We start from the raw sequence: 15,593 nt of genomic DNA, 5'->3' as shown, positions 1-15,593 counted from the left end.
CCAGGTCAGGCGCTTCTGCCGCTGTTTATGGTTCAAAAGTGGCTTTACCTGGGGAATGCGGCACCTGTAGCCCATTTCCTGCACACGCCTGTGCACGGTGGCTCTGGATGTTTCCACACCAGACTCAGTCCACTGCTTCCTCAGGTTCCCCAGGTTCCCCAAGGTCTGGAATCGGTCCTTCTCCACAATCTTCCTCAGGGTCCGGTCACCTCTTCTCGTTGTACAGCGTTTTCTGCCACATTGTTTCCTTCCAACAGACTTACCATTGAGGTGCCTTGATACAGCACTCTGGGAACAGCCTATTTGTTGAGAAATTTCTTTCTGGGTCTTACCCTCTTGCTTGAGGGTGTCAATGATGGCCTTCTTGACATCTGTCAGGTCGCTAGTCTTACCCATGATGGGGGTTTTGAGTAATGAACCAGGCAGGGAGTTTTTAAAAGCCTCAGGTATCTTTTGCATGTGTTTAGAGTTAATTAGTTGATTCAGAAGATTAGGGTAATAGGTCATTTAGAGAACCTTTTCTTGATATGCTAATTTATTGAGACAGGTTTTTTGGGTTATCAGGAGTTGTATGCCAAAATCATCAGTATTAAAACAATAAAAGACCTGACAAATTTCAGTTGGTGGATAATGAATCTATAGTATATGAAAGTTTAATTGTAATCATTACATTATGGTAAATAATGAAATTTAACACTATATGCTAATTTTTTGAGAAGGACCTGTATACTAGAATAGTAGATGACTGGAAAATAACAATGACTGCAATTCAGATAGGTAATTTAGAGAAAATATGAGGAAATATTTGCATAATAATTTGGAACACAGTGTATACACCCTCCTGCTGGCTCTCAGTGAACCAGTTCTTGCTTAGTGTCTGTAGTAGGCACTTGGGTCTGTTTCAGACCCCACCGTTTTTATTTTAATTTTTGATTTTTTGTTCTATTTTTTTCCTTTAACGGAGCGAATGGGGGCGACGGATCCTTTCTAGGCTCCGATCTCCCCCGAACCATCAACAGGCAAGTACGTGAAGCGTTCCTCCCGTATCCTTTCCTGCAACGTTGGATGCCAGCCCTGAGCTCATATTACGGGCGACGGTTCCTTCGCGTTCCGATCTCCCCCCTCCATAGCAGGCAACCACATGGAGTAGACCTCCATCTACCTCTCCTGGAGCCAGATGCATAGCCGGACATGATATATATGGCGTCCGTGCAGCCCCTCTCTGCATCACCACTGATATAGCGGATGACGCATGGCGGCAGAAGCTCTCCACCCCCTCCCTGACTATGGCGACGGTGGTTTGAGCACCCGCCCATTGCACCTACTGTAAGTACACTGCGGGGGCCGAGGCGCTAGGGGGTCCTGGTCCCCGGGGTATGGGAGGTCCGCACCTTAAGCCTGTGTCTGTGGGTGGTCCGTAGTGCGGCAACCCCACGAAGGAGTGCAGCTAATGATGGCGCTAATAGCGGTTGTGGCGGTGCAGGCCGCAACCGCAGAAGAAAGGAAAAAAAAAGAAATCCCTCAATACAGGCTGGAGTTTTGGCCACGCCCACGGGCAGTTAGCCCTGCCCACTTTTCCTGGCGCTTCTCGTTCCCTGTGATGAGCTCCCACTTCCTGGTCTCGGCGGCCATCTTGGGACACCCACAGCCCTGATGCTGCAGCACTGCTCCAGCGTTTCCTATCACAGCCCTCAGGACTAGCGTTTTTCTCTGCCTACACTGCGGACCTGCCCTGGGGACTCAAGACACAGGATCTGGGTAAGCTGCAGACACATAGCTTAACCTTTTCCCTGCTAGTAAGCGCTTTTCTCCAGGCTTTACTATGTCTCAACCAAAACCTCACAAAAAGTCTGGGAAAACCCACACTGTATTTTTCGCTGCATGTACCTCTTGTAAGGTATCATTACCCCGGGGTCACAATACTGCATTATGCACAGCTTGTGAACCGGTGAAGGCTCAGGAACCACCTGTTGCTGATACTTAACCCAGTGAGCATAGTCCCCCTGAGTGGGCTACCTCCCTTTCCCGGTCTATGGCATCCCTGGCAAAAGCGTTAGACTCGTTCCGAGACCCTTCCTCTAACCAGGGCACTAATACGGACGATGCTTCCGATGGTCAGAACCCCTCGTACTCCAGGGGTCGTACCTTGCCAAGGAGTTCTCACTCTTCCAGGAAAAGGACTCATGCCATATCCCCAGACCATCAATGGTTTTCGGGTTCTGAGAGCTCCATTTCTCGCTCCCCTTCCATTGGGGCTAGTAGAGAACTTGTTTCAGAGGACAATTCTGATACGTCCCTAGATCAGGAATTTCATCACGATCAGGAGACTCTCGACTCTCTAATTGAGTCAGTGAATAAGGCTTTGAGATTTGAGGAGGAACCCTTATCTAAAACGGATCATGCTGTGTCCTTTAAGAGGACCAAATGAGCTCAGAGTGTTCGCCACTCATCCTGAGTTTAAGCAAATTGTGGAATCTCACAGGATACGTCCAGATAAACGATTCACAGGGCAGAAGCCCATGGAGTCCAAATATCCCTTTGCCCAGGATCTAAGAAAAGATTGGTCACAATCTCCCCCCAGTAGATCCTCCGGTATCACGCCTGGCTACGAAATCTGTTTTATCCTCCTCGGAGGGCGCCTCTATTAAAAATCCAACCGATCGTCAGATCGACAATATGGCGCGTTCAGCCTTTGAAGCCTCAGCAGCCGCACTCTTTCCATCTTTTGCCACTACGTGGGTGGCTAAGGCTATGACCCACTGGGCTGAGGTCTTGTCTTCAGCAGTACTGGATACCAATCTTCCCCCCCCGAGATAGCAGACCTCGCTACTCAGATAGCCAGAGCTGGAGCTTTTGTAGTGACCGCGTCCCTGGATGCCGCTGACTGCGCTTCTCAAGTAGCAGCAAATGCCATCACCATCCGGAGGTCCTTATGGCTCAGGGACTGGCGTGCGGATTCTACTTCCAAAAAGTCATTGACTTCTCTCCCATATCAGAGCGGTCGCCTTTTTGGTGCAAAGCTCGACCAGTTAATTTCTGACGCCACTGGAGGGAAGAGTAAATTTCTTCCACAACAGAGACCCTCTCGGCCCTTTCGGAACCTGCAACCACAGGCTCGGTCCCGATTTTTTTCGTTACAACTCAAACTGGTCCTCTACTTCCACATCTCCCGGTTCCGGCCGGGCACAACGTGGAGACAGAGGTTCACAGGCCTCTTTTAAGCCTTCCCCTTTGTGGAGAGGCAGGCCAAGGCAGCCTGGATCCAGAGGCGCCAGAAGAACGGGCAGACCTTCCACACAATGACTCCCTGCGGTATCCGGGGGACACCCTCAAAGTAGGCGGCCGCCTGCTTTCCTTCAGTGCAGCGTGGCTCTCGGTCGTTCATGATGAGTGGGTCCGCGATCTAGTGTCCTCCGGATACAAGATGGATCTCTTATCTCATCCTCCAAACCGTTTTTTCCTGTCTTCTCCCAGGGCGAAAGCATCAGAGTTCTTCAAAGCTATAAGCTCTCTGAGAAAAGACGGAGTTATTATTCCGGTCCCTCAAAGCGAAAGGTTTCAAGGTTTTTATTCAAACCTCTTCATTGTTCCAAAGAAGGACGGTACAGTACGGCCCATACTGGACCTAAAACTGCTGAACAAGTTCGTCGGGGTACGACTGTTCCGGATGGAATCGCTTCGTTCTGTCATCGCCTCCACGGAAGAAGGCGAGTTCCTGGCGTCTATAGACATCCAGGACGCATACCTCCACATTCCTATTTTACCTTCTCACCAAAGGTTTCTTCGCTTCGCAGTTCAGAAAGATCACTTCCAATTCGTTGCTCTGCCTTTCGGCCTCGCCACCGCTCCCAGGGTATTCACCAAGGTCATGGCGGCTGTTTGCCATACTCCACACCCGAGGAGTGGTGGCGCTCCCGTATTTAGACGATATCCTCATCAAAGGCTCCTCTTTCCGCTCCTGCAAGGAAGCCGTGGCCATCACAATAGATACCCTTTCTCGCCTGGGTTGGAAGATAAACTTCAAAAAATCTTCCCCAGTGCCGGCTCAGCGAATTTCCTTTCTAGGAATGATACTCGACTCGTCCCAGTGGTTGGTTCTTCTTCCCCCAGAAAAGATCTCAGTCTTACAGCGAGAAGCTCAGAAGCTCTCTCAGCCTCGCTCTCACTCTCTGCGCTTCACTATGAGAGTCCTCGGCAGGATGGTAGCAGCTATGGAGGCGGTTCCACTTGCCCAACTACACCTCCGCCCTCTACAGCATGCCCTCCTGGCTGTTTGGGACAGGAACCCGTTCTCCCTAGACCGTCGGTTCCTCCTTCCCCAGCGAGTCACAGTCTCTCAGGTGGTGGACATTGAAATCCTCCCTGAATCAAGGAAAGTCATTTCTCCCAGTACCCTGGCTCGTTGTAACGACAGACGCCAGTCTTCTAGGCTGGGGAGCGGTGTTCCTTCATCACAGTGCTCAGGGCCGCTGGTCCCCCCAGGAATCACTCCTTCCAATCAACATCTTGGAAATCCGGGCGATCAGGCTGGCACTTCTCCAGTTCCATCCCTTCCTAGCAGGTCGCCCAATCAGGATTCAGTCCAACCGCCAAGGGGGAACCCGCAGCAGGGCGGCCATGACAGAGGTAGGCCACATCCTCCGATGGGCCGAGGAAAACCGCTCAATGATCTCTGCGGTTCACATCCCGGGAGTGGACAATTGGGAGGCAAACTTCCTCAGTCGGCAATGCCTCAACTCCGGGGAGTGGTCTCTCCATCCGCAGATCTTCCACCAGATCTGCTGTCGTTGGGGAACCCTGGACGTGGATCTGATGGCCTCACGGCTGAATTCCAAGGTTCCCGACTTCATGGCTTGGTCACACGATCCGGCAGCCATCGGGGCAGACGCTCTTGTACTCCCGTAGCATCATTTTCGGCTTCCGTACATATTTCCCCCGCTTCCTCTCCTGCCGAGAGTCATCAAGAAAATCAGAGCGGAGAGGGTACCGGTATTCCTGATTGCGCCAGATTGGCTGCGCCGGGCGTGGTACGCGGAACTAGTTCAACTAGTTGCCGACGTTCCCTGGCGATTACCGTTTTGCACAGATCTGCTATCTCAAGTCCCCTTTTACCACCAGAACTCAGAGACCCTGTGTTTGACAGCATGGCCGTTGAGTCCTGGGTCCTAACCTAGGCAGGTTTCTCTCCAGAAGTCATAGCTACCATGATCAGCGCTAGAAAGCCTACGTCTATGCGTATCTATCATCGCACTTGGAAGACTTTCTTTTCATGGTGTAGCGACCGAGGACGTTCTCCTCTACGTTTTTCCATCCCTTCCATTATCGAGTTCTTACAAACGGGTTTGGACTTGGGTCTCCCCCTTAGTTCTCTCAAGGGGCAGATCTCAGCCCTGTCTGTTCTCTTCCAACGCAGGATTGTCAACAGATTACAGGTCAAGACGTTTATTCAGGGAGTCTCCCATCGGGCGCCCCCCTATAGGATGCCGTTGGAACCATGGGATCTTAATCTGGTCCTCGGAGTTTTGCAACAGGCTCCTTTCGAACCTCTACAGGAGGTTTCCCTGTCTCTTCTTTCATGGAAAGTTGCTTTTCTAGTTGCGGTCACCTCTATTAGACGAGTCTCCGAGCTGGCGGCTCTGTCCTCTCAAGTTCCGTTACTGAATTTTCATCAGGATAAGGTGGTTTTGAGGACATCCCCCTCTTTTCTACCGAAAGTTGTATCCTCTTTTCATCTCAATGAGGAGATTGTCTTACCGTCACTCTGTCCGGCACCAGTCCATCTCATCGAGAAGGCCCTTCACACACTGGATTTAGTGAAAGCTCTTAGGAGATACATCTCGTGGACAGCATCTTTCCGCAGGTCAGATGCCCTATTCGTGCTCCCGGAAGGACCGAGGAAAGGGTTTCCCGCTTCCAAGGCGACAATAGCCAAATCGATCCGTTCGGCTATTCAAGAGTCCTACCGAGTCAGAGGTCTTCCTGTCCCAGCAGGGATTAAGGCTCACTCCACTTGGTCAGTGGGGTGCGTCTTGGGCCATCCGGCACCAAGCTTCGGCAGCACAAGTTTGGAAGGCTGCAACTTGGTCCAGTCTGCATACCTTTACAAAACATTACCACATTCACTCTCAAGCCTCGGCAGATGCGACCGTCGGCACACGAATTCTGCAGGCGGCTGTGCCGCATCTGTAACTTGTGGGTGCAAGTAGCAATTGCAGTTAATTGTTTCCCACCCAGGGACTGCTTTAGGACGTCCCATGGTCCTGTGTCCCCCAATGAGGAGTAGGATAAAAGGAGATTTTTGTGTACTCACCGTAAAATCCTTTTCTCCGAGCCAATCATTGGGGGACACTGCACCCACCCTGTTGGCTTTGGTTTTTGTTGAGTTAACTTGGTTTTTGACATAGTTCATCCTTATTATATATTAAGCTCCTACTGCTTTGTTACCGAACTGGTTCACTGAGAGCCAGCAGGAGGGTGTATACTGCAGGGGAGGAGCTATTCTCTGTGTTTACTTAGTGTCCTAGTGGCAGCAGCATAACACCCCATGGTCCTGTGTCCCCCAATGATTGGCTCGGAGAAAAGGATTTTATGGTGAGTACACAAAAATCTCCTTTTTTCTTCATTTGCAGGTTGGACCGGGGGCGTATCTACAGCCCTGAAAGGCAGTGGCCGCATCTTTTAGTGGCCAAATCTGCTGACAGGTTCCCTTTAATGAGCTAACTGGAATCCCAGTAGTGAGCCCACTATGCGGTCTTATAACTTTTTTTTCCTCACTTTTTCTGTGCTCAGCTGATTTATGATCACAGACCACTTCAAAATTGAGGTTGCAGATAAACAAAGAGCTTGTAAAGCAAAGGCTGCAACATTTGTAATGAAAACCAATTTCAAAAAATATTTTTAGCCCGAAATACATGCATTTAAGTTTAAAAAAAAAAACAAACAAAAAAAAAACAAAACAACAATTTTGTTTAACCCAAAGTTGGCTAAAAATTGTAACCACTTAACATCATTAATAGTACAGTGCCAAGGACCGTCTTCTATACTATTATTGCTCTCTGACTTCAGCGCACTGTCTACATGATCAGGAGCAGGGATTGTGGCGGACGTGAACAGAAGCAGCTCTGCTCTAATGAGAGGAGAAGGAAACTTCTGATTTCAGAGTCTTAATCCGTTAGTTATGCTGCTCATTACAGTGTTGTCTAAAAGGAAGAAATAACCACTATTCGTCCATTTAATTCCTCAGTGCTATCCCTCTGGAAGTCAACCCCAGGTTTTGTGATGACACCCCACATCCATCATTCATGTGGCTCCGGCAGTCATGTGATTGACAGATGTTATGTAATCGCTGCAAGAATGGTGGGGACCACTGGAACTGTGGGGGTTTAATGGTTATTTTCATATAATGTACCATTCTGTTCTGTTGGCCAACTCCCTTGAAACTCTGCACAGCCTTTTGCAAAGTTAATTTTTTAGGGCAAGTAATGATTTTTTTGCTTATTGTCATGCAGGGAAGTCAGAAGATGATGATGATGATATCCGTTTCATGTCAGAAGACGATCAGAGGCAATGGGAGGACGATCAAAGGGTAAGATATCTGTGGTGTCGCCTGCAAATCCTAGTTGTCATCTTCCCATTATCGTACTGACACTGTTCTCCCCGTCTCCAGCAAGCAGATCGAGACTGGTATATGATGGATGAAGGGTTTGATGAGTCCCACAACGCCCTGAGCTCCACGTCTGAAGAATATGTGCGCAAGAGGGAACAGCAGCTGCAGAAACAGACGCACAAGAGAGTGTCGGCCCAGAGAAGGCAGATCAATGAGGTAATTGCCTGTTACTCGCTGCTACCCACAGGAGACTGGGTATTTGTAGCCCTTATGTGCTGTGCACATCTGTTGCATCATGGTGTTATGCTTTTTTTCTTTGTGTAGTGACAACTTCCACCTCCCTTCATTTCCGTCACCTCTTTTTCACTTTCTGAATACATTCTACATTTTCACATATGGTGAAGATGCTTCTTCTAATAATACGATCTTGATATTTTTAGGATAACGAGCGCTGGGAAACAAATCGCATGTTGACTAGTGGGGTGGTTCAGAGGCTGGAGGTGGACGAGGACTTTGAGGAGGACAATGCGGCTAAAGTGCATCTGCTGGTTCATAACTTGGTGCCTCCATTTCTAGATGGACGAATTGTGTTTACTAAGCAGGTAAGATTAAGAAAAAGCAATTTTTGGGTAATGAAATATCGAGGTGTGAAATTGAGGCTACTTTTATTAATTGCCATTTTGTCTCCTTCAGCCCGAGCCTGTAATCCCAGTTCGTGACCCAACTTCTGACTTGGCAATCATCTCTCGCAAAGGTAGTCATCTGGTGCGGAAACACCGTGAACAGAAAGAGAGGAAAAAGGTACAGCAGATGCTTATCTAGTTATATAACCAGATTCATTGTGTTTTTACTCTTGTTTTCTACCTGTACTTAACATTAGATTTGTCTTTAGGCTCAACACAAACATTGGGAATTGGCTGGAACGAAGCTTGGAGATATAATGGGCATCAAAAAGGAGGAGGAAGAATCTGAGAAACCCACGAATGAAGACGGTGCTGTGGATTACAAGTAAGTTCAAGAAAAAAAATAGAGGGATTTTTGGTACTCAACGTAAAATCTCTTTCTTGGAGCCGTCATTGGGAGACACAGGTAACAATGGGTGTATGCTGCTGTCGCTAGGAGGCTGAAACTAGGCAAAAAAGGAAAATAGCTCCTCCCCAGCAGTATACACCCACCGACAGGCAAAAAGCAACTCGGTTGTTGTAAAAGCAGTAGGAGAAGCGAAACAAAGCTCAACATACGTACCAACCCACAACAAAGGCACATGGGCCCAACAACGGCACAAACATTAGGGAGGGTGCTGTGTCCCCCAATGAAGGCTCCAAGAAAGCGATTTTACATTGAGTACCAAAAATCCCTCTTTCTTTATCGCTTCATTTGGGGACACAGGAAACCATGGGACGTCCAAAAGCAGTCCCAAGGTTGGGAACAGAAAGAATGCCAGGAAAAAGGACTTAGGTCAGCCGGTGCGCAACTGCCACCTGCAGCAACGTCCTACCCAGGCCTGCATCTGACGAGGCATGGGTATGAATCCTGTAAAACCTCGCAAAAGTGTGCAAGGACGACTAGGTTGCGTCCTTGCAAATCTGTAAGGCCGAAGCCTGATGACAAACAACCCAGGAAGCCCCCAAGGCCCGGGTGGAGTGAGCCCTCACTCCCGGATGAGGCTGTTTGTCTTGATTGCCTCTATTTTAGCTGAACGAATCCAATTAGCAATAGTGGACTTAGAAGCTGGGAGCCCCTTAAGACGACCTTCGGAGATGACAAATAGGGAATCAGACTGACGAAAGGAAGCAGTCCTAGAAAGATAGACTCGAATAGCTCTGACTAGATCCAGCTGGTGGAGAGACAAAAAGAAGGAAGAACAATGTCTTTGTTGATGTGAAAAACAGAAACAACCTTAGGAAGGAACGGGTTGAAGGACTACCTTGTCCTGATGCAGGATCAGGAATAGAGAACGACAAGACAGAGCAGCCAGCTCGGAAACCCTCCTGATAGACGTAATGGCGATTAGGAAGGCCACTTTTCAAGACAGGAGAGAGAAGGGAATATGTTGAATGGGTTCAAAAGACGTGCTCTGCGGAGCACCAAGGACAAGGTTCAGATCCCATGGTTCTATAGGGGAATGGTTAGGAGGCACCAGGTGGGCGACACCCTGAAGAAAAGTCTTCACCTGTGAATGAGAAGCTTGGTCTCTCTGGAAGAGAATAGAGAGAACGAAAACCTGTCCCTTAAGGGTACTAAGCGATAGGCCCGAGTCAAGACCCACCTGGAGAAAACCAAGGACTAAAGGAAGGGAAAAGGACATTGGGAACAAACTATTCTCCTTACACCACCGGACGAAGGCCTTCCAACATCTGTGGTAGATGCTCGAGAATGCTGGTTTTCTCATCTTAATCATGGTCTGAATTACCTTATTAGAAAAAAAAAAAACAGCTTCCTTCAAGACTGCAGCCTCAACGACCATGCCGTTAAACTCAGAGACTGAGAACTCGGGTGGAAGAGGGGGCCTTAAGAGAGAAGGTCTGGACAGTCTGTAAGCCTCCAGGGAACATCCATGAGCATGTCACCAGCTCCACGTACCAGGCCTGTCTTGGCCAGTCTGGAGCTATCAGGATTACGGGAATCCCTTCTGCCTTTATCTTTTTTACGACTCTCTGAATCAAGGGAAGAGGCGGAAAAAAGATAAGGCAGCTGAAACTGGGACCATGGGATCACAAGAGCATCGTACCCGATGGCCAGCGGATCTCGGGACCTGGCGACGAATTGAGGAAGCTTGTGGTTCATCCGAGATGCCATCAGATTGACATCCGTAGTGTCCCATCTCTGGCATATCTGGTAGAAGACAGTGGGGTTGAGAGACCACTCGCCTGATGTAAGACCTTGACGTCTCAGAAAATCGGCTGCCCAATTTTCCGCCCCTGGAATGTGAACGTGTTTGCTGCGGGTTCCGCCTTGGTGATTTATGAAAGCCACAGCCGTGGCATTGTCCGACTGAATGCGGACTGGCTTGCCTGCGAGGAGCAACTGCCAGTGAAGAATGGCAAGGAAGATTCCCCTGATCTCTAGAAGATTGATGGGGAGAAGGGCTTCTTGTGTATTCCAGCTACCCTGCTTTTACTGATGAAGGAAGACTGCTCCTCAACCGAGGAGACTGACATCGGTGGTGATGACCTGCCACCAGAGAGTGAGAAAGGATCTCCCGCGCAGGACCGAGGCGGACAGCGTCCACCAAGTCAGAGATTGCCTCACTTTGAGAGGCAGGAGAATCGGTGGCTCTAGGGAAACAGTTCTCTTGTCCCAGGCAGACAAGAGGGCCAGCTGAATAGGCCGAGTGTGGAACTGGGCAAAAGGCACGGCTTCCATGGAGGCAATCATTTTCCCCAAGACCCTCATGCAGGACCGTAGAAGAAGGGGGGGCTGGACGCTTTAGAGAGCGGATCCCCTGGCAGAGGGAGGCAAACTTCTCCTTTGGGAGGAAGACACGAGCTTGAGCCTTGTCGAACTGCATACCCAGAAACGCCAGGCGCTGAGGTGGGATTAGGGAGGATTTCTCCCTGTTGACTATGCAGTCGAGATGGATCAGAGTGAACTGGAGACTCTGGTCGCAGTCTTGTTGGGATGGTCCCTTGATCAGAAGATCATCCAGGTACAGGATTATGAGAATCCCTTTGGAGCGAAGGATGGCCATGACCGCCGCCATGACCTTCGTGAACACCCTGGGAGCAGACGCCAGGCCGAAAGGAAGGGCTGTGAATTGATAATGATCGTCCTGGATAGCAAATCGAAGAATCTCAGAAAACGGAATGTGGAGATTCGCATCCTGGATATCTACAGAACAGAGAAATTCTCCTCGTTCCATGGAGGCGATCACCAAGCGTAAGGACTCCATCCTGAAGTGGCGGATCCAAACGTGACGGTTCAAATGCTGAGATCCAAGATGGGATGGAGCGAACCATCTTTTTTTCGAGACTACAAAAAGATTGGAGTAGAACCCTGAAAATCGTTCAAGGGACTGGAATAATTACTCCTGAACGAAGAAGGGAAGAGACGGCCTGAAAAATCCCTGGGGCTTGGGATGGCAGTTATGGCATGGCAGGTGAGACAGAAAGAAGCGTTTTCCTGGGGGTGGGGGGGGGGAAGAAAAGTCGATCTTGTAGCAAGACGTGACGATCTCTCTGACACAGGCGTCGTCGACCACTGACAACCAAGCGTCTCTGAAAAGAAGTCTGCCTCCCACCCTGGAAATATTTCCAGGTGGGGGTGACCCGTCACTTGGAGGAAAACCTGTGGGAGAGGGACCCCGAAGACCTTGAGGGCCGGTCCTTAGATCTCCAGAACTCCAGTGAGGAGAAGGTTTGAAGGAAGGCTTCCTTCTTTCCCTTGGGGCAGACGAGCGGTCCTGTTGGGAGGTAGTCCCTGAATAGGAGAAGGATCGAAAAGGCATAGGCCTTTTCTTGTTAAAGGGATGTTTTGGCCTGGACTGAGGAAGAGACGTCCTTCCCCCCCCCCCCCCCCCCGTAGCATCCGAAATTATCTGGTCCAGTCTGGACCCAAAGAGTCTAGAACCCTGAAAGGCCAGGTTGGTGAGAGATTGCTTGGAAGTTTGATCTGCGTTCCACGCCTTTAACCAAAGGATGCAGCGTATGGCAACGATGTTGCTGTTTGCTCTGGCAGAACAGGCGGCTGCATCCAAGGAAGCAGCCAGGAGGTATTTTCTGGCGTGAGCAATCTGGTCTGCCAAATTTTGGTAGTTCATCCGGAGGGGCTGCTGCTATGATGCCCTTGCGAAGTATTTTGGCCCAGGCAGAAATAGACTTTGCCACCCAGGTGGAGGCGAAGCTGGGGCAGAGAGGAACCAGACTCTTCAAAGGCCGATTTGGCCAGAGACTCAATCTGCCTGTCCGTTATGTCTTTTAAGAGATGCACCATCTGGAAGGGACCGAACTGTTTTTGAGGATAGACGGGAAACCGGCGGGTCCACCGTAGGGTCCCATTTGCTGACTAGGTTTGGGCTAAAGGGATACAGGATGTCTAGCTGTTTCCTTCACGGGAAACGCTTCTCTGGGTGTTCCCACTGCCATAGTCGCTTCAAACTCCTTGTGATTGGGGAAGGTCCGAGGAGGATGTTTCACCCGTTTGAAGGGAATGGAGTCCTCTTGAACGGGAACCTCGTCCTCTTTTAATTTAAGAGTTTGAGTAATAGCCCAAATAAGGCTATCTACCATGTCTTGCATTTTTGAAGCCTGGTCCGAATTCGAGTCGGGCTGGGAATCCACATCCGACCCAAATGTCGCCTCCGAGGAGCAGGTATGGGGAGAGGGTTGCATCCTAGAAGATGCAGAGGGGACTGGGGAACTGGATGAGGAGCTACCGAGGGCCCGCTTCCTAGGTCCTTTACCCGATCTCTCCCTGCGAAAGTTGTTGTCAGGTACGTGCGAATCACCCTGTGAGGCGTTCGGAGCATCTGATAGAAGTGGAAGACGTTCCATGACCTGGACCAGGGACTGCAATACTTTAGACTGGTCAGAGACCGACTGAGACATAGCAACAGCCCACTCCGGTAGGAGGGGTGTGCTCTCATCCTGGGCGTTAGGGTGCCCCGTGTAGGGCCAGCCAGGGGGAGGTCTGGCCTACCAAAATGGAGGTGCTCCCCAAAAGGCGATAGCCAGGGGGTGTGGGCCAGCGCGGTAATGAACTCCACTGCAGGGGATAAGAATAAAGTGACCTGGGAGGCAAGAAAAAAGGTGCGATTTTCAAAATCATGCTGTGGGAACTGTGGCTCCCGAGACTAAGGAGCCTGCAGCCGCCGGTCCCCATGATGCAAAGGCTGCCCAGGGGCAGGAAAAGAAAGGAGCCATGCACCGCTGTCTGCGGGGGGGAGAGTTGAAAAGGGGGGTAACATACATGCCGGCAAGGAAAAGTACCTCTCTGATTGTCCTCGGTCCTCTTCACTGATGAGGATCACGTCGGGAGCCCCCGGGTTGTTGAGGGTCGCTGGAATTAGGGATCCTCCTTTCCGCACCATCTTCCTCCAGATGGTGCAGAAGACAGTATCAGCCCCTTACAAGAAGGGGGGGCCACTTCTGGTGATCACCGTCTTCCTCTCAGCCCTCTCTGAGGGCTAGGACTGGCCACCAGGAATCACCCTGAAATCAGGAATCACCCTGTAAGGCTATGTGCACACGTAGGAAGTGTCCTCTGCGGGTTCTCCCGCAGCAGATTTGATAAATCTGCAGGGCAAAACCGCTGCGGTTATCCCTGCAGATTTATCGCGGTTTGTCTTGCTGTTTCCGCTGCGGGTTTACTCCTGCACTTGTTTTACTATTGATGCTGCATATGCAGCATCAATAGTAATGTTAAAAATAATTAAAAAAATGGTTATACTCACCCTCCGACATCCCGATCTCCACGGCGCTGCACGCGGCGGTCCGGTTCCAAAGATGCTACCCGAGGAGGACCTTCGTGACGTAACGGTCATGTGACCGCGACGTCATCGCAGGTCCTGCTCGCATAGCAACCCTGCGACCGGACGGCCGCGTGCAGTGCTGAGAGGTGAGTATATAATTATTTTTTATTTTAATTTTTTTTTTTTTTTTTACACAAATATGGTTCCCAGGGCATGGAGGAGAGTCTCCTCTCCTCCACCTCGGGTACCATCCGCACGTGATCCGCTTACTTCCCGCATGGTGGGCATAGCCCCATGCGGGAAGTAAGCGGATCAATGCATTCCTATGTGTGCAGAATCGCCGCGATTCCGCACAAAGAAGTGACATGCTGCGGATTGTAAACCGCTGCGTTCCCGCGCGTTTTTTTCCGCACATGTGCACAGCGTTTTCGGTTTCCCATAGGTTTACATTGAACTGTAAACTCATGGGAAAATGCTGCGGACCAGTTTTTACAAATGACTGCACCATTGCTGAGATGCTGTCAACTTTGCCACCTTACGCCCAAATTCACTAAGCATTAAAACTGCAAATGTGACAGATTAAAAAAAGTGACATAATATGTGCAAAAATGGCAGTAGGTCAAAACTTTGTGACTTTTCTGAGTTGGAGGAAAGGCTTGGTTATTGCCGCTTGTTCATCTGACACCTCTTCTCCTAAATATTTTGTTCTGCGCTTCTAGGACAGAACAGAAGTTTGCAGATCACATGCGAGAGCGCAGCGAGGCGAGCAGTGAGTTTTCCCGGAAGAAGAGCATCATGGAGCAGCGTCAGTTCTTGCCCATTTTTGCTGTCCAGCAGGAGCTACTTACAATCATTCGGTAATAAACCTGCTTAATGTAATGCCACCGTAGTCTGGAACTGCTATTTTTTTTATACTCCTCATTTCTTTTTTTTGTTTTATTCGCAGAGATAACAGTATTGTCATAGTGGTTGGAGAAACAGGCAGCGGTAAAACAACACAGCTGACTCAATATCTGCATGGAGATGGGTACACCGACTATGGCATGATTGCTTGCACGCAGCCGCGTAGAGTGGCCGCCATGTCTGTGGCCAAAAGAGTGAGCGAAGAAATGCAAGTGAGCCTGGGAGAGGAGGTTGGATACGCCATTCGATTTGAGGATTGCACTTCTGAAAAAACTCTCATTAAATACATGACCGACGGTATCCTGCTCCGAGAATCCCTGCGCGAGGCCGACCTCGATCACTATAGCGCGGTCATCATGGACGAAGCTCACGAACGATCTTTAAACACAGACGTACTTTTTGGACTCTTACGTGAGGTGATGATCTGATCCCGTCTATCTTATTGTGATGTGTCGATAACCACGCACAATGAATTACTAACAAAGTCTGTCTTGCAGGTTGTCACACGAAGGTCCGATCTGAAGCTGATCGTTACGTCGGCTACAATGGACGCTGAGAAGTTTGCATCTTTCTTTGGTAATGTGCCCATTTTCCATATTCCCGGACGGACATTCCCGGTCGATATCTTATTTAGTAAGGTGAGTTGTTAAATTGTCAGCCCTGCAAAAGTCACAG

At 49.7% G+C, this 15,593-nt stretch overlaps 1 protein-coding gene across 1 annotated transcript in view; it reads left to right on the top strand.

Annotated features, from left to right (window-relative positions):
* DHX38 (DEAH-box helicase 38) overlaps positions 1 to 15,593 on the top strand; it is a 69,672-nt gene that overhangs the window by 16,589 nt on the left and 37,490 nt on the right. Inside the window, exons 7-14 of the mRNA XM_077288545.1 lie at positions 7,509 to 7,585; positions 7,667 to 7,822; positions 8,047 to 8,208; positions 8,300 to 8,407; positions 8,499 to 8,614; positions 14,735 to 14,872; positions 14,962 to 15,334; positions 15,416 to 15,556. Coding sequence (XP_077144660.1) covers positions 7,509 to 7,585; positions 7,667 to 7,822; positions 8,047 to 8,208; positions 8,300 to 8,407; positions 8,499 to 8,614; positions 14,735 to 14,872; positions 14,962 to 15,334; positions 15,416 to 15,556 — 1,271 coding nt within the window. The remainder of the gene's footprint in view (positions 1 to 7,508; positions 7,586 to 7,666; positions 7,823 to 8,046; positions 8,209 to 8,299; positions 8,408 to 8,498; positions 8,615 to 14,734; positions 14,873 to 14,961; positions 15,335 to 15,415; positions 15,557 to 15,593) is intronic.

Source organism: Ranitomeya variabilis, chromosome 2 (genome assembly GCF_051348905.1).
Source record: "Ranitomeya variabilis isolate aRanVar5 chromosome 2, aRanVar5.hap1, whole genome shotgun sequence".
In the NCBI taxonomy this organism is placed as follows: Eukaryota; Metazoa; Chordata; class Amphibia; order Anura; family Dendrobatidae; genus Ranitomeya; species Ranitomeya variabilis.
Note: the sequence above shows the minus strand (reverse complement) of the source record. Positions and strands in the feature narration are given on the sequence as shown.